This window comes from Pholis gunnellus (genome assembly GCF_910591455.1).
Source record: "Pholis gunnellus genome assembly, chromosome: 22".
In the NCBI taxonomy this organism is placed as follows: Eukaryota; Metazoa; Chordata; class Actinopteri; order Perciformes; family Pholidae; genus Pholis; species Pholis gunnellus.
In genome coordinates, this window is record NC_136549.1 from 9,264,584 (window position 1) to 9,283,123 (window position 18,540).

Genomic DNA, 18,540 nt, shown 5'->3' on the forward strand with positions numbered 1-18,540 from the left:
AGAAGTCCTTGCCACATGCTTGATTCGCTGCAAATACGAATATATATAGTGGCTCACGCAAAATAAAATAAAAAACAGAAAAAACACGGAACAAAAAATGTAAATGATGACGATGATTAACGTGCTGTACACACAACAGCCTACAGTAACTAGTTATATTAATGATTGTACTGCGTTTAATGCATACTTTGACTACTAGTGGTCGCATCTCAGATAATTATATTTCTTTGCAGCTATTACTTCTGTTTCATAGACTGTGTAAATCCATTATCCTCGTAACGAGAGCAATAGCTTGTTAATTTCCGAAAGCACTTAAATGCAACAAAAGCCATAGAAGATAATGTTGCGTCTGCAGCAATGTGTTAACCGCTCTTATCGGCTCACTCTACTGGGAATCGTCTCATAGCCCTGCATCTTTGGATTTGACTCGCAGCCTGCAGAAAATGCCGCAGCCGTTTAGATCACAAGCGAGCACATTAAACATCGGGGAATCCCGAGCTTTATTTGCGTGCTGACGCAAGCGAGCATCAAAAAAACACATTTCCAAGCGAGCCACAACGTTGACTCTCTATCTTCTGCTTTTTTTTTAATGTAAGGCTAAGATTAGGGGCCGCGGGGACGCTCAAACCTTTTCATATCAACTGGATCTTCATTCTGTTCCGACGACTACACTTCAATGATGCATTATGGGGATGCAATATTTAGGATGTCTGCAAGGAAGTTCAGAATTGGTCATCCCGGTGTCGCTCATCGTTTAATCCTTGTTGAAAATGTACCAAGTAGAAACAATGGTCATATGAAATACACAACCTTAGGCTCAACAGTAGACTATAAAAAACGCTTTTGACATTTTATGGACAAAATCCGTTTTATGTAAAAAATAATAATAATCCAACCACTAAAATGATCAATGATATTTCCAACATCAGTTTCCAATTATTCCATTGAGCTAAGAAAAGTGGTAAATTACCTTCTTCAGGATTCTTTATCTAATTCTGCATTTAACACTCAAACAACCAGTAGATTTGGTTTGTCAGTAGAAGACAAGGTTTTATTGACTGACAGAAAAAACACACATTCAATCAACTACTACAGTATTTCTAGAAACAGAAAACAAATGTCTTAGTTCTATGTACAAGAAGAAAAAGAATCATATTTTATCAGTATAAATGGAAGCATCCCAACCAGAACACGATACAATAAAAAAATAAAGCACTATTTGACAAACAACTGATGTCCAACTTGTGTATTATTATTATTATTATTATTATTCTGCTTAGTCGCTAAGCTCCTCCTCGTCGCTGAAGTATGCACTCTTTTTGATCCGTGGTTTCTTAGAGTCTGAGGACGTTGACGCGCCTTCCTCTTGAGACACGCGTGCCTGCTTCCTCTGCGTCTCCTCTGCCTCGATACGGGCTTGCTGGAGGGTCACAAAAGACAGAAGAGATATAACACGGCTAAAAGATCAAAAGTCATAAAATATCATAGTATAGTGTGCTATAGAAATGTCATAGTATAGCATGTTATATGGGGGAGTGAGTATTTTAGTGGAGATTTTGGATTTCTAGATCTACACACTTACCTGAAAAGCTATGGCTTGGCTCAGACTATCTAAGGTTGGGTCCTCTCCCTCTTCTTCACTTTCTTCTTCCTCTTCTTCACTATAAAAAGGGAAGAGATGGAGGAATTACGAAAACGGCACAATCTCATATCCAATATCTCACAATATCCGCTAGTTAAGACTTACACATGCTCAGGTTGTTCAGCCTTTTTCTTTTTTTTCTTTTCTTTCTTCTTCGGAGGTTCTCTCTCTCCCAGAATGTTTTTGGGGCACGCGTAGCTCAGATGACCGGTGTCCTGTCATGTTTCATTTTAAAAAACACACAAAGTCAGACAACTCTCTCTGGGATACTCTTTTTATTCCATTCAGGGCAGAACAAAATATTATACTTGCAACTGTAATTCAATAAAACATAATAATCTCACAAGAAAAAATGTTTAATGTGCACATTGCACTTACCCCACATTCGTAACATTTAGTCTTGTCTGTGTAGTTCCGTCTTTTTATGAACTCGGTTGCTCGGCCATTGTCTACGGCAATGCTCGCTTTCACTGTTCTGCCAAACAACTGGGAGACAAACACATTAGAAACTCTGACAAGTGAACATCAGACACAACACAAGCGTCTTGTGCACGGTAACGTACAGTAACGTGAACACTGGTGGTCTTAATGTGACGGACTCACCTGTTTATTGTTCACTGCTCGTGCACAATTATGAGCCGAGTCTCTGTCCAGGAAGAGAACAAACGCTACTCCTTTACTCTGGCGAGTATCTTTATCCTTAACAATTGTAACCCTGCATGAAGCATCACAGTTATTAATACATATATAACTATTACAAGTCTTCAGAGCCTTCAACAGAATGTTGTGGGTTATTCATTCACTACTGTTTGGCTTACACATCGCTGTAAGATATGAATGCCACAAAATAAACTATGAGAAAGACATTACTTACTTTACAACCTTTCCATATTTGGTGAATAGCTGAAATGAGACAAAGTTATGTTTCAGTGAGGAAGTGGCCTGGACTCACGGTGGAATTTGACTCTCACTTGTGTTTTTGCTAAATAAAAGCGTTATTAACATTTCATAACACTGACCACAGCATTGTTGTAGGAGTGATGAGGAACTCACCTTGTGTATATCATTGTTGGTAAGAGAGAATGGCAGGTTCGACACATACACGGTGCTTTTGCTTGGTGCCAAACCCCCGCTCATACTGGACGCATATGAGACACTAGAAGACAAAAAAGAAGCCAAATGATCATAACAAATAGGTTAATGCACAACTAGCTACTGTGCTAGTTTGGTAAGTCCACCATTCATGTCGCGTTACACATTTTAACGTAACTGCAAGCAGCAGAATAAATTAAACGACTTACCAACACAGCCTCCAACGTTTGTATGATATATGAATGTGTTTAAAATAGTAGATTTGTGTGTATTTGTAAGAAGTTGACGTTTAGCAAAAAGAAACAAACGCCATGTCTGTACGTCGCAGGTTTATGACGTATGCTCACTCCTCGTCCAATAAAAACAGACGTTCTACATGTAGCTACCGGGGAAGGCTAAGCTAACCAAACCATAGTAGAAGGTGAGATTGTTTTGTCAATTTGCGTGGAATACACCACCTTTTAATGTGAGTTATTCAACACGTATTGATCTAGGAGATGCAATATGTTGCCGTATATAGTTGTTTGTGATTTTGTATGTCGGTATAGATTAGTTAACTTGTTCTCAGATGAAATAAAACGTGCGGATGTTTGCAGCATATATGGAGGCGAGCTAACTAGCAACGCTAGCTGTCTGTTCTACGTGGAGCTACAATAGTTAGTAGTTAATTCACCATCAAAGGACACATTGCTGTGGTTTGTGTAACTTATCGGCTGTGTGCTATCGAGCTAGTGTTACGTTTAATACGGTGTTGTTGGTCAAACGTACAGTCACCCATACGACAAGCTAGTCAGCAGAAAGAAACCTCAGCCAGCTCAGCTGTTGGATCACATCTCATGGTCCAGCAGTACTCACTGTGTTATCTTAAGTAGAAAATATAAACCGCAATATTTCCACGTTTTTGAAATATCTGATAACTGATTGATAGGTTTGATTATAGAGAGTATCTCCTAAACAGTTGCATGACAACTTATTCCATGTGTATAGCCTTGACACTGTTTAAAAAAACAAAAATCTTTTTACAGATTTGGTTGAAGATTGTACTTTCTCTATATCACCCCGATTCTCAGAGGCCCTTGAGTCCAAAAGTAAGTTGGTGATCAACCTTTTGCCTTTACAGTCCACTCATTTAACACCGTTTTGTTTTACGCTAGGACCACAACACGAGAAACGACACTACTACCTCCAGACATCTAACAAAAAGAATACCGCATGCAAGATTTTACACTATTCAGAGCATTTCTATATTAATTGTTGCAGTGTACACCTGAGGTCCAAACCAAAATGCTTTGAAGAAAGTTCTGTCCAGTCCCTTTGTCATCAGATTAGATATAAACCATGATTCCTTGTTCTTGTATATCTTGTAATAACGTCTTTTACTGGAATACTGCTGTCTAGAGAAGTTGACATGAACAAACGCACTGTCGATGAACACCGTAACTAGTTTTCATTATTTATTTTGTGGAACCACACCTGCACGATTGCATGTACAAACGTTACATCATCTCTCACTGTCTTCCTCTTGCAGTGACGTACAGGAGAGACAGGAGTATACGAGAGGTGTATGATGATCGCTTTTTGGCAGAAAGACCGGTGAGTGTGAACATAGGGACTGCACATAAAAACACAAGTACATGGACGTATTTGTCTTCCAAGCAGCCTGTATACATTATTTGGTGAAAGAGGGCTAAAAGATATATATATTGTACCCATCCTGGTAGGGTCCTTACCCGCGGGCAGCTGGGGCAGCGGAGAGAAGGGCCCCCTTTGGCAGGCCGGAGGACGACTATGGCCGCGGCGGCTACGAATACGAAGGAGGCCCGCGCTTTTTTCCAAATGGAGGAGGCCCACGAAATTATCACGAAGATCAGAGGAGCTACCACGGTGGTGACAACCTTCATTTCTCTGCCGAGCGCAGAGCTGTTCCGCCTTCAAGGAGGGTGAGAACATAAATGTCATAAAAGTAACATTGTCGTTTGGAACTTCCAAAGACTTGTTTCAGGGTTTTGGTTTATTTATAGAGCACATTTTAAAAACAACACAAGTTGAACAAAGTGATTACAATGACATAAATACAACCAGAACATGACATGAGGGTAAAACAAGAATGAGTTAATTAAACAAGGGCCAAGAAGTCGGCTTTGAATGTAAGAAATATTAGCAGCTTCCACTTTACAAAGTAACTGTTGAGTTACATTGATAAACAAACACCACACAGACGCAAGTCTTCTTTTTTATCATTGTGCTCCCCGTTTTTCAAATATGCTTTAATTAACAATACCATTAATACTACTACAGGCATCAGACTGACTAACTGTACATACATTTACACCAACGGTCTTAAACGTGCTGCAGACGTATTACAACTGCATGTCGTGTTAGCATTGTTGGTTTGAAAGCTACACTCACAATTGGCCAGCCGAGGGCGCTACAGTTGAAGGTTCAAGTTGAAATATTTTCAAGCCTTTCCTTTTTGCAGTTTTCTGTTAATCTTTTATAGCTGATTAACTTACATGGTGACTTTTCCTTAAGACACGTTCCAAAATTCACTAAAAAATGATGTATTGGCATCCATATTTATCATATTTATCAGTTTGATGGTCATGAATCCATGAGCTGTACAGGGGCAAGTTTAGATGATTCAGATTGATTATTTATAACTAAGTTCCATAACACCTATATTTTAGGACATAATCAAATCATTTGATTGACATTTTCTTCCTTGTGTAGGAGGAGTATCCTTACAGAGGGCCCAGGGAAGACCAGCACCCAGGACGGCCTTTGGAGTTTAAGTAAACTGCAGCTAATATTTCTTCCAAAAAATACCAAACCGTTTTTCAAATGTGAAATCACTCCTTTAGATTTGGATGTTGTCATTATGAATAGCTGGGGAGTTGTTCTCCGCACTTGTGTTGTGAGTCGTCTGTGGTTTACTCCTTTTTAATTAGGCTAAGAAGGGCGGTGCTGCAGGAGCAGGCCTCTATTTTCAGGATGGTGTTATGAAATCTTTGTTTAAATAGCAGCAATTCTAAATCAAGGTCTGCCCCGACCCATATTGGCCCGTCTCACCCTATTCACAATCCTGGCGGTCTAGGTGCTCACCTTGCTCTATACCCACCTCTGCTGACCTGTTGGAGCTGAACAGTGTCTCTAGATGGGATTGCAAATATTTAGGCGACTGATTGTTCACAATACCCACTCAAAACCCTTGGCCGTGCTTCCACTCAGGCGTTTTGGTAAAAGTGTGTCGCAGTTTAATGGTCAAAGCCACAGCCAACTGACCACAGTTGACATCAAATACAGTCGTCAAATTGACCTGCTTTTAATGTTGGTCATCTAAGAATTTCAGCTTAATACTAGGTGAGGCCCCCCCCCCCCCCCCCCCCCCCCACCTTTTTAAAGGTGTGCTGAAGTACAGTAAAACACTACTGGTGATTTTGCATGGTGGGAAACACTCATCCTTCTTGGTTATTGAGAACGTTGATTTCGGTTTTCACGTCGCACCTGTGCTGTTTGACGCTGCCAAAAGTAGTTTTTGAGTGAATATTTGACTGCTGATTGAAATTCACATATAAAACAACAAAGGTGTGAAATACGATAACGCAACCTGCCATGATACTCGATGCTCTGCGGTCTTTTTATGATCACGCCATCTGAAATCCCCTCATTAGTATTGACCGTTGGTTTGGGGGCCAAACTTAAAGAGGAACTGTTGAATGCTGTTGCAGGACAGGACGTCTCACAAGATTCCCCCTCTTAGCAGGCAGACGGGGAAATGAAGGCTTTCACTCCACGCAAACATTTAGAGTTGTGAAAGGGCACTGAGGTCAGTTCCGGCCTGTTGATTGGTGGGTGAAGGTCAGAGGTCACTTGAGAGTGAGACGTGGTGGGTAGTTGGTAAAAGGTTTTGCTCAATGCATGTACAGGTTTATTTTCCCATTCAAGAAGGTTTTTTTTAATTGTGAAGCATGAACTAAATGCTCCACACAGTTGATTATTATATGACCTTGTGACCACACATTAAACATTGATACCCCTTATAATTTAAAACCTCTAGCGTCTCATGAATATTTAGACCCTCTGGGAGATCCGTTTGCAATCGCAACAAGTGTCGCCTTTCTTTTTTTTTTTCTTTATCTTTCTTTTCGTGTTCTCATACATTAGCATTAATGATATTTTAGAAGTAGATCCTCTATCAAAGCCAGACTGGCGTTCAACCCGGATATTGTTTGAAGTCGGGTTAGGATCCGGACAGAGAACCGAAGCGACTGAAGTGGTTTAGTCTGCATTTTTAGATCTCATCTGGCTATTGGATGACTTCCACCGCTTATGTGGTAATGTGTTATGTGTGAAGTCATAACCATACTTGGCAAGTGTGAGGCGCTTGCCTCTCAAGATTATTTTTGCTAAAGGAAGAAGAACATGCTCATGAATTGTCACCAGGGATAAGGGTGCAGCACGGGTATTTTAAGGTTGTTTGAATAAAGTCAAATACAAACTGACCAAATGGTATTGGTCGCCATGTTGTACAGCATGTATCCGCAACCGACCGCAACATTTGTGTGTATTTATTCCCTCAGCAACCGCGCCCCGCCTCCCCACAACGTGCGAAACCAGGGCATCTACCCACCGCCCCGGTCGCTCCCAGAGAGCGGCGAAGACACGCTGGTGCAAGCCATCCTCAACCTGGACCGAGGGTACGAACGAATGCATGCTTCATCTCCACAGAGGGCTTTCATGTGCAATCATTGCCCAATTGTATACAGCTTAGCCACCGCGGCCTTTTAATGCTGCAGTCAGAGAGGAAGTGAAAACGCATAGGTTGAGAGTAAAAACCTGCATGTTTGTGTGTGTAGTCCCCAATGCTAGATGGCAGTGTTGTGCTACGTTGGCACGAACGAGGAAGGGGACAAGTGCCTGCGTTTACTGCGACGTCTGGTCCGTGATTTGTTTTCCCCTCTGCTTTTTAAAAAGGGAGGACCCCTACAGGAGGAAGGTGGCCCCGTTCCCCCCGCTCAGAGAGCGCTCTCCCGTGCGCCGCGAGGTGGCCCGTTCCCCCAACAGCCGCTCCGGCTCCAGCGTCAGCAGCAGAGGCTACTCGCCAGACAGAGCCAAGACCATGCCTTTTCCCTCGCAGCAAGACAAGAGTATGTAGAGTCCCCCCCCCACTCGCCCCGAGGCAGTGTGAAGCTCTTTAAAACCCCCCTTCTGTCAATCCTGTCTTCATCTTCCTAGTGTTGTCAAACATTCACAGTCACTGCCAGCTGTCGTAACGTGAGCCATGACTACTTTATTGGCCATTTGAAAAAGATGATTTAGGTCTTTACAGATCCGGTTTTAACCTCCGGACAATCACCCCCCCCCCCCCCCCCCCCCCCAAAAGATGTACATTCATTGCCAAGACCTTTTTTTTTTTATGTCACTGTCTTATCCATGACTGATAATCTGGCTGGCTGGCTTTTCAGATGTGGACGGTCCAGAGGGGGTTTCTGAGCCCCTTTGGGGGGCGCTCTTTCCTCAACTGAGTGGACATGAAACTTTGGGTCTGTACATTGAGCCATGTGAACGAGCTTGGACCTGGGTGACCGTGAGCGGATGTGTTGTTCCTCACACATCTCCTTGCATCCTTGTCATGTCAGAGCAATTGTTAGAAGGAAATGTGTCTTTCTATGCTCGGAAAGGTGTCGGCCACTAAGTCACGAGAAGGATGCAAGGATGGAGGACGGAATTAATTGATTTCAAATCAAGTTTAAACATACAGAATATAACAAAGTATGATCGAACCCCTCAGAATAATTAACCACAATCAGACTCCGATGTCCTATTTGACACTGAAATTGTTTCACTCAGGTCTGAAGTAAGTTGAATCATGAATTCTGTTTATTTATTAGTTCCTAGCAGTGACTTTGCTGTAATGGATTCCCTCCTTCCTAAACCATTTCTACTATCTGTTGTAGTTCCTACACTGGTCTGTAAATGTACGCCATTGAAATTTCTAGGCTTGGCGATGAAAGTTTTTAAAAGTAATTATCCAGACCAGCCGAGCAGGTTACCCTGATGCTGTAGAACATTACTCTCCCTTCAGTTCTGAGTCACAAATAACACATTTGATGAGGATAGAGTGAAGGAACGGTAGACTTTACGGTCCGTATCAAAGCTGTATTTCAAAGTACTTGTATGCAGGCATTAGGACATGCAGCCTCTTTTAATGCCCGTGTGCATCGCAGGTTTTTATTTTATCCCAATTATTTATGTTACTGACATCGGACATTTACTGTGCTAAGTTTACTTAACTAATTTCCCAGCATGTCGGCAATACAGCTTTGATTAACTGGACTGTAAAATGCATGACTGCTAGTGTAACCTTTGTTTTCTGCATGTTTTTATACATCTCTTCCTCCTTATTTCCACAAGTAGCACAGTGTTATTTCGAAGCCTTCTCTCCTTTTTTTTATACATTTTCATTTGATTGGTGCTTTTTACTCATGAAATTAGCTCAGTAGACCTTAGAATCACATGTAGACGTCATGTGACATAATAACTTTTCTACATGTGTTTGATCCCAACCTCTTGAAAGGAGAACATAACATCATCGATCATGTTTTATAGCGGAGCAATTCGGGCGGATATGAAGACTTATTTTTTTTTTTAAGAGCAGGATGACTTGTAAGTACAGTTCAGAATAGTTGTGGGCAGCATTGGAAAGTTTGGCAGTGGCTTCACCGTTAAATGTAAGCGCTACTCCTACACGGTACAGTCTCTGTGCCATTTCTTTCAATTGATTTTTTTTTTTTTTTTTTTTTGCAAATCGACGAGGGCGAGATGAAATTACATGCAGCGGGTTTGTTTCAGAAATATACAAAGGTTACACTCGTTAAACTTAACCTATTCCCAGGCTGGGTAACCGGAGAGACACGGAGTGGCCTGTAATGTGTCCAGCAGCCAGCCTTCCTCCCCGCTCTGTCTGCCACTTTGTCAGGCCTCATAAAGATGCCACCAGGTCGTGTGTGGACGAAGAGGGAGAGGGGTATAGGATGTCTGATGGATATTCCTGAAGCCAAAGCTTCCACGTCGGGGTGTTTTTGTTTCATAGAGGGGCTGCTCAGAGCTTGTGTTTGTTGGTATAGACTTGATTGGTCGGCTGCGAAGCCTCGGATGGACTGTAGTGTGAGAGGAGGTTGTGTCTAGTTTGGAGCGCGATTGCGAGCCATCTGTGTCTTGATTTTTCCAGATGCTCTAGACTAGGTACCCATCCGGATCCTGGATCCAAACATCAACACCTTTTACAGAGCCCTGATAACCATAAACTCATACTCGCTATCTTTCGAGACATACTAATTGTCCTTTTTCCACTGAATTTCTGCTTTTTCCTTCCTCTCGTTTATCCCTATTCCAAATATTTGTCTTTTTCCTCACGTTGCACTTTGTCAAATATATATTTTTTTGTCTTTTTCTCTTATTTCTCCAGACAAAATTCCTGGCCTGTCAAGAGAGGGCTCCCCACACAGCGCAACCTCAAACAAGGTACCAAACTGCAATACTGGAGTCTTTCTTTGGTGCTTAAATTTGACTTAAAAGTCGACACGAACGAGCAAAAACGCAACACAAGCCTCCGCTTCTTTTTGAAAATATAAGCTTTTTGTGTTATATTATAAATACAGCAATTCAGCCCCAGACATTCCTGTTCTGTTTTATTATATATATCGTGGGCTCCGCCTTTTGTCACTGTACAGCCGGATGCATCTGGAACTTCTTAAATTCCATCCTTCTAATAAGTGTTTAGTCCTATTCAAGTATGTTAATGGCTTTTAAAGTGGCCCTCACGCAGAGCATGAAAGCCATCGGGCCTATGCTTTGTTTACCTGTGCTGTAAGCAGACTTCAATCACAAGAGCTTGCAGCGATGGAGGGGAAAGGGGCTCAAGTGTCGACGAAAGAATGAGCCGTGCTTCCTTAAAGTGCTCTTTTAAATAAAAAAATATATAAATACTTTTCACTGTTTTGAGTAAAGTATTGAATGTAGAGCCCTCCTGCCTGTTTTGAAAATAATAACTGCTGATATCCATCTACGCAGAGGAGTGTAAATAGAATCAGATGTGATTAGGCGCAGTGCATCTGGCTACGGCCACCCAGAAGTGAAGAGGCTAACGCGGTAGCCAAAGTCCCAGTTTTATCCTAGGATCTCGGTCCCTGACTAGCCTCCCTGTGGAACTCATTGGGTTGTGTTTACGCCGTTCACAATGAACAATCATTTCCTTTTTTTTCCTGTTGAAGGGAATGGCTGACTGTGGCATATTGGGCACTTTGATATCTTTTTGTAAATCCATGCATTTGCTTTATACTCTAGAAATTACAAGATACAGAATAGAAACATAGTCCTCTCCTCCTTTTTATGTGCAATTTTTTTATTTTTTGTGTAAGAACCACCCACCATCACCCAATCAACTGCTGTGATGAAAGTTTTAGAGCCCCACCCCTCCACACACACACACACACACACACACACTCTGCTGCGTTCTGCCGTTTGATCTGGCCTGTGGTGCATTGTTTCTTCTCTGTTCTGGGGGCACAAACCCGTAACCTTGGCCAAGATGAAAGGCCCGTGTCCCCCCCCCCCCCCCCCGCCCCCAGTAAAGCTTGCACTCAAGGCCCCCGGCCGCTGCCTGCTGTGGGGATTCAACAAACACACTCGCAGGCTCCGTGGAGCCGTCCCAGACAGAGGAGGGGGCCTAAAGAGCACCTACGGCTGTGGTGGAGAGCATAACCTGTAACTGAAAAGGTCGCCTAGAAGGTTTCATCCCCTACACAGGGCATCGGGTCCCTGTCATTACAGAATTTCACCAACCCGAGATAATTGCCGAGATTTCTTTGTGATGCGAACAGGGCAAAGGAACGCAAGCAGTCAGAGGATCACACACATTTGTCCAATAGGGCCACCATAACCTTAACATTCATTGTTCAAAGTGAAATGTCTCCATTCATGGTCCACCACACCAAGCAAGTTCTTTAGGTCGAATAACCTTTTTTTTTAAATAGATTTATAGTATTGCATTGAAAAGAGACTACTCATACTTCCCGACAGTTTGCACAAAATATATCTGCCACGCTTTCTATCAAGCCTTCCGGGTCGGGCTGTGCCCCAGCGAGATGAAGGGAAAGACTCAGACGGGGATATTTCCTTCACCGACCAGCGTACACGCTGGACTCCTCCCGAGCATGGCCTCAGGGAGAGAATTGGACGGAGGGATAATTTTTAATGATGCTTTATGATTTGCCGCCCCACTCGGCTTCGTGACGCACCCCCCCCTCTTGTGACGTCTTTCCTCATTCATCAAGAGATTTAATATTGTGACTTAGTCCGTGGCCTGTTTTCCCCGTAATGTATGAGTGGACTTTAGTCATGGCTGGGCAGTTCTGCTCCCTGGCCTTCAAACTCTTAATAGTATCAGGAAATGAGCAAAAGAAATTGTGCGGTGATCCAAGTTGGCCCCATTTCTCCCCACTTTGCTCCTTCTTTTGGCTTTAACATTCATACTTATGGGCACGGGAGTTTCCAATCTATCCATTAGGTGGCTCATCGTGGCTCGCCTGGCCAGATTTCCTTTTAAGATACATAAACAGCTGAAGTTTCAAATTCTACAATTTACATTGAGCGATAAGTGCAACGCTAAGCCGTGAGGTTTTAGTCATAATTTGGCTAAGTAATGATAACAGTGTACGATATGAAGATCCACATCTGCTGTGATGAATATGACATCTGAGCTGCGGCTTCTCAGTCGAAGAATAAGGGATTCTTGGGAGTTACAGCACTATTATTATACTATTTGCAGACGCAACGCATCAGTGTGCTCTGCCTGTTCAGCTTTAGAAGCTGAGCTTCATCCTTCGGTACGCCTCATCGACCACATCTTTCCTGTAAAGTTAAACAGTCAGTAGGTCAGGTCATAGCGCTGCGCACGCTGTAAGTTGCTGACCTACGTCCTTTCACATCCTCTGTGTGTCGGGTTATTGCTAGCCTTCGTCATTTCTGTCAACTTGGTGGTAGTAGTAGTACGCTTTTTAAATGTTTATCAATGTTGACTTCTGTAGTTATCTGCCATGATTTTTAAAAACGTCATTCCTCTCCTGCTTGTGAAATTGTTGCTCACCTTTCTGCATCCTCCTTGGAGCAGTGACTCACGCCGCTCTCTCCTCTACCTCCTGCAGGAGGAGAGCCATCCTCCAGAGGGAGAACGAGAGGAGCCTCTGGTGGCTCCGGTCGTCGAGGAGAGCCAGAAGTCGTCTCCGGACAACTTTCAAGAGCGGTGGTCCCAGGCCATCGCGGCCAAAGCTCAGGAGATAGAGAAGGTACCTGTCCAACTCCAGTTTACACTCAGCTGATCTGTGGATGGGGGGGGGGGGGGGGGGCGGGTGGTGGTAACATCAAATATATATATAAGTGAACATTTTGTGCCAGTGGCTCTCGGTTTCCCCCTTTTTGGAAATTTCCAATCCTCTCATTACAAGTCATTCATTTGTAAGAGTTTTCTATAAACGTCAACCTGGTGCACGCAAGCTGTGCGCTTGGCAAACGATCCCGTACATGTGGTGGCCTCGACATCTCTGACTCACACCTGGATTATTTCACTGGATGGGCATTACTGGAACAGCCGGCTATTATGTTCCCAACGAGGCAGGAAATGAACTTCTCTGTCCAACAGTCACAGTGGCGGGCACATCCTTAAGTCCACCAATCGACCGCCAGACATCAGTTTTGAAGCAGATTGATGGTTAATTATCTGCCAAAGTAGCTGGTGGCCAAATCTATCACCAGTTTCCTGGTGGCTCTTGCTAATCTCCCATCCTGAGAGAGGCAACAATTGCTCATTAGACCCTCTGCTAGCTTAATGTCCCACATGGCTCCAACATCCCAACTCTCTCCCTCTTGAGTTTGACTCATCTTTGCACACACACACACATAAAGGCCCGCACACAGAGATTTAGAACACTAGGCTAATGTGCATCCTACAGGAACACATAATGGAAAGCAGGAACACGAGTAAAGCGTAGGCATGGTATAGATTTGTGCATACAATAAATCGAGACCTTAACGGAGCTAAAAACCGCCCCGAGGCTCGAGGTTCCAGCTCTGCTCAGTTATCTAATGAAGGCCATTCCTGCACCAGTGAGCGCTACCGCTGCTTTACTGGGACCATTAAACCCGAGCCAGCTCTGCCCTGGAGCGCACACCGCGCTCTCACGTTGAGCTGCGCCACAGAGCCTATAGGTGGTTATAACGCTGACGCTGCAGCTTCTGGCCCGGTTTATAGCCCGTCTCCTCCTCCTCCTCGAGCTCTATTGTGTGTTTTATTTCATGTTCTCAGGTCATTTTATACAGCAAGCATTTTGGGAAAGGACTACCAAGACCCATGTCAAGAATCTTTCAGGTGTTCGTCATGTATCAATGTCTGTATGACTCGTGCCCGCTTGCTTTAATCTTCAGATGTAGTCATGAAATGAAGGTCTGGAAAGAGTAGATTAGATGGAGAAACCAGAGGGAACAGTGTGTTCACAGGGATATGAAGTTTCTCTTTTTCTCTCCAGGATGTCTGAATTCTTTGGAATTGTCAGTAGAAACTGATGATTAGCAGCGTTTTTCCTCCTCCCGTCCCTTTTCTTCGGCTTTTGTGATATTCAGACCAACCTGCATGAAGGTTGTCTGCGTGGTTATGAAAGGCCGGCTTGTTTAGCCGTGACCGTGAGTTAATTCATCCTTGTTTCTGTCACACACAACCAGGTTAGGAATCAGAGGTTTAGTAACATTTTGCCCAGCTTTCCGTCCAAAAAATCTTTCTTGTTTGTGTGCAACACTTTAACCCTTTAAAACCTTTTGTAAACACCAATCAAAACCCAAGAGATGACGGTTGGTTACCTGCCAAAGCGGCAGACCAAACCAACCAGCCGCTGCATAACGTGTACAGTAAGCGCTTGTCTGCTGGCCTGTATTATTTTCCCAGCATGCCCAGAACACACCGCTAAACGCTCTTAATTCAGACGTTCTTTCTCTGACTGAAACAACAAAGTCGCAGTAGGCACTCTTGTTTAGCCACTTGACAAGTGTCGGGCGGCCAGATGTTTTGGTTCTCTGCACTCAATCTGGTCTAGCCATCTCTGCGGTACACACGGACACAATCGCACTCCAGTCCAGTAGCTCCTCGCCGACTGTCTCTACACTTTTCACGGATCAGAAGCTGAACTTTCCATCATCGGCCAGACATCGCGCTGGGCCGCATTATACCAGTGCCTCGCTGTGTGTATGTGTGTGTGTGTTTGTGTGGCTAAGTGAAATTGGGCCGCTGAAATTCAACCTGAAACCGCTCTCATTGTCAAGGTTGACTTTGGCTGCAGTACAGACTAACTGGTTATAGTGAGTGACAAGGCATGAGAGGCAATAAAGGGTATTATGTTTTACTCCTCACAGGCCGTGCTGGGATACAAAGGGAGTTTTATTTCATTTGGTGAGGAATCTAAATATGTTTGGCTACAAGACAGAAAGCAAAGTCTGTTCCAGTCTTCTTTTTTTATTTTAGGAACAAAGATGGCAGAACTGGACTGAGGCCCCGACTCTTTCGCGCTCGTTCTTTTCTGAAGCCAGGCAGGCCCACACGCTCCCCACTAATCCTTGCTTTAACTCTCTATTTAAAATACAGTTTAAAGATGTTTTTTTAGAAGCAGGGACGGCTCTGGACTGACTCCGCCCGAAGTCAAGTACCGGCCTTTTTTTTCCTTCCTGATTGGATAACAAGGGAGGGATCTCAGGATGTGCCTTTTGAAATACAGGAAGTACATTTTCAGCACATTGTTATCTAGGAACGACTTTCCCTGTATTCATACAAGTTGTTGTCAGCGCACTTGATTGGATACTTCCTCCGAAAAGTTGATGAATACATTCACTGTCATCAAGCTATCAGCTGTTGAATGAGACCATAGGAGGGTGATAGGAAAATGTGATGACGATGTACATGTACAACAGAAACGCCCAGAATGTGTTCAGTTTACTGAAACTGTTCACCACGAACGTATCCAATCCAGCAGAAATCATCTTCACTAAAGTCTCATCGCGGTCGATAATATTAGGAGAACAAGGTTTCGGAGACGTTCTAAGCTTCACACTGTTTTTGTCCACCATAGCTTTTATACAGTAGACATATTTTTGTTTTGATGCCGGTTCTGGAAAGTTGCCAACGGTTATTGCAAGTACATGAACTCCGTTTGACCGCAGATCTTCATTTTGCGATCGGTCCTCTTCTCCAACATGCTCCGTTTCAGGAACGTGAGAGAAAAGAAGCTATAAATAAGCCAGCGAGGTCGAAAAGCCCCGCAGCACAGAAGCCACCGTTGGTATCCGGTGAATGGCTGAAACTCACCCCTGTCTGGCCTAATTTTATATACACACACACACACACACACACACACACAGGCATATGTGTAAACGCACAGATCCGCACACAACCCTTGCCGTTGGATGGGCCCTCGTGTCCGGCCTGCGGCACAAATTAATAAGTCGCATCAGGTTAATTCACTTCTACTTCGTCGGGGAAAAGAATTGACCAAGACGAAAGGAGGCACAGAGAGACTTGACTAGAGAAGGGAATGAGTCATGAAGTAGTGGAAGGACAGATGGAAGAAAACCGAGAGGAGAGAGCAGCACTCTACAGGGAAATTAAGGTTTCTGAGGTTCTGTCAGCGGGGACTCTGCCATCTTTGTAGAGAAGCCGAGCATCACACTGTCCAATTAGGAAAAGGTCCTCATGTGTGATGTGTATTTTATTTATTTATTGTTGGGAAATTGTAATCCTTTTTATTCGATGGCAATAATGGCGGGTCAACAGGAAACGAGGGGGAGAGATTCAACAAAGGACTTTTACTACATACAAAACATTACCATCAGTTTAGCTGACTGATATTTTCTCTTCTGGAAATTCATTGTCGGCTCATGTGAAGGATCATGAGCTGGAAACAAGTCTCTGTTTTGGGCATTTTTGTTTTGTTTTGTTTAATGAGACATTTGAGAGTCTGTGTGAAATAGAAGATTCCGGCACATCTTCCTCATTGTCCCTCTAACACCTGTTATAAGCCCGCGAGACGCCACTAAAGCGGGGTTTTTATTGCTTCTTGTGCCACCGTGTCCCATATAAAGGGCCCTTATTAAACTTGAGAAGAGAAGTGTTTATCTTTTGACGCCACGTGACGTGTGTTGACACCAGAGCGATCCGCTCGGGCTCATTGACACTGGAGTATTTACACCTCGGTGCCAGGTTAAGCAGGAAGGAAACACCGTTTCATCTCATTTAAGAGCTTTTTTTCTTTCTTTTTTTTTTTAACCTCTGCCTGTTGACACTTTTAAATCTTTAAAATCTGCATACAAATGGATGTAAATGTCTTTACTGTGTGTGTGTCGAAACCCTATATACTTGTTTTTTTCTTTAAACTCCTATATCCACTTCCAGGTGTACCGGCAAGACTGCGAGACATTTGGCATGGTGGTGAAGATGCTGGTGGCTAAAGACCCCAACCTGGAGAAGCAGCTGCAGGTTCCGCTCAGGGAGAACCTCGGGGAGATCCGCGAACGTTGCCTGGAGGACCTCAAACACTTCATCAACGAGCTGGACGAGGTGGTCCGGCAGTCGGAACCGTCCATCTGCGACTCGACCACCCCATCAACGGCCCTGACGGGTCAGAAACTTTCAAAGACGGGAGTCAATCACAGCTCGTCTTACTGACACATCGGCCGACGGGTGTGTGGAAGGCTTGACTTCTGAACATGGTGGATATCTTGAATACAGTTTTGCTGGACTTGGAACTATAGCACAGCGACCTGAAGACAAACTCGAAATGGAATTTATGAACAGTGTTTCATTGTATGTCGGGATGAACAGTGTTAATTTCACACAGACCGTTTTGTTTTTTTACCCTACTTTTCCCTGTTGAAAGATGGAGATTATGAAATGATGTTCAAAGTTGTTTCACTGTCAAATGTTGTTTAAAAAGTCTCGCATCACGTGGAAATGGTTAACATGTTTTTTTTGTTATTTAAACAATTTTGGTGAAAATGCTTTGCTGAGAATCGACGGTGGGTCCTGCAGCATGAACACACTTTTCTAAAAGAAGACTGTTTTGTTTTGTACGATTTTCAGTTATGTACATCTTGTAGCAGTCAGATGTATGACTTGGTGCTGCTAAATTTACAGTTCGACATTCTTGTATACATTTGTACTGTCTGGAAATGCCAGTTTGGTTACTTTTTTTTTTTTTTTTTAAATTGTGTTTGTCATTTGCTTTTCAAACTTTAATTTCCATCCCAGAAAAAACGGCACACGACTTGATTATTTTTCATGACATAGAAACAAGGTTGTAGTAAAGATTGTTTCTGTTAACTTTATGGTTTGGTTTATTGTGATCTAATAACACAAGTTACATAAACACCCAACTGACATCATAGACAATCTAAGACGGCAGTTTAATGGGATTATTAAACTCCTTTTTAGTGTTTCATTGTGTCTCCCACAGCCATGCTTATATTTTATTATGGTATAGTCTCCCAACAATGAAGCAACATGTCTCACTTTAAAATTCTAATTAATTTACTTCTATAAAACTCAAAATGCAAGCTAGCAAATTTGTTTTATAAACACAATTCAGTACTCATAAGTACAAGTTCCATGTCATGATGTATAGATCCCCAATGCTGCCCTACTAAATCCCCAAAACACATCATTACAATCTGAGGGTTACAAAATGTAATGTGAAATGAACATTAATCAGATA

The 18,540-nt window shown here is 43.1% G+C and overlaps 2 protein-coding genes across 3 annotated transcripts; one reads left to right on the top strand and one right to left on the bottom strand.

Annotated features, from left to right (window-relative positions):
• Positions 1 to 1,030: 1,030 nt before the first annotated feature.
• On the bottom strand, positions 1,031 to 3,057 carry zcrb1 (zinc finger CCHC-type and RNA binding motif 1). Its single transcript, XM_079183775.1, has 8 exons — positions 2,944 to 3,057; positions 2,696 to 2,798; positions 2,517 to 2,545; positions 2,246 to 2,357; positions 2,021 to 2,128; positions 1,748 to 1,857; positions 1,583 to 1,661; positions 1,031 to 1,420 (listed from the first exon to the last, which is right to left on the bottom strand). The coding sequence occupies exons 2-8, from the start codon at positions 2,777 to 2,779 to the stop codon at positions 1,277 to 1,279; spliced, it is 666 nt and encodes a 221-aa protein (XP_079039901.1). The 5' UTR covers positions 2,780 to 2,798; positions 2,944 to 3,057; the 3' UTR covers positions 1,031 to 1,276.
• A 54-nt stretch (positions 3,058 to 3,111) lies between these two features.
• pphln1 (periphilin 1) lies at positions 3,112 to 18,087 on the top strand. Of its 2 annotated transcripts, none has more exons than XM_079184224.1 (10): positions 3,112 to 3,155; positions 3,760 to 3,822; positions 4,263 to 4,327; positions 4,456 to 4,674; positions 5,465 to 5,526; positions 7,315 to 7,431; positions 7,709 to 7,881; positions 10,203 to 10,258; positions 12,940 to 13,080; positions 17,223 to 18,087. In XM_079184224.1, coding segments are annotated over exons 2-10 (1,107 nt in total). In that variant the 5' UTR covers positions 3,112 to 3,155; positions 3,760 to 3,821; the 3' UTR covers positions 17,496 to 18,087. The 2 variants fall into 2 exon arrangements, with proteins under 2 accessions (XP_079040350.1, XP_079040351.1); XM_079184225.1 differs by having other exon boundaries at positions 3,145 to 3,200.
• Positions 18,088 to 18,540: the final 453 nt, after the last annotated feature.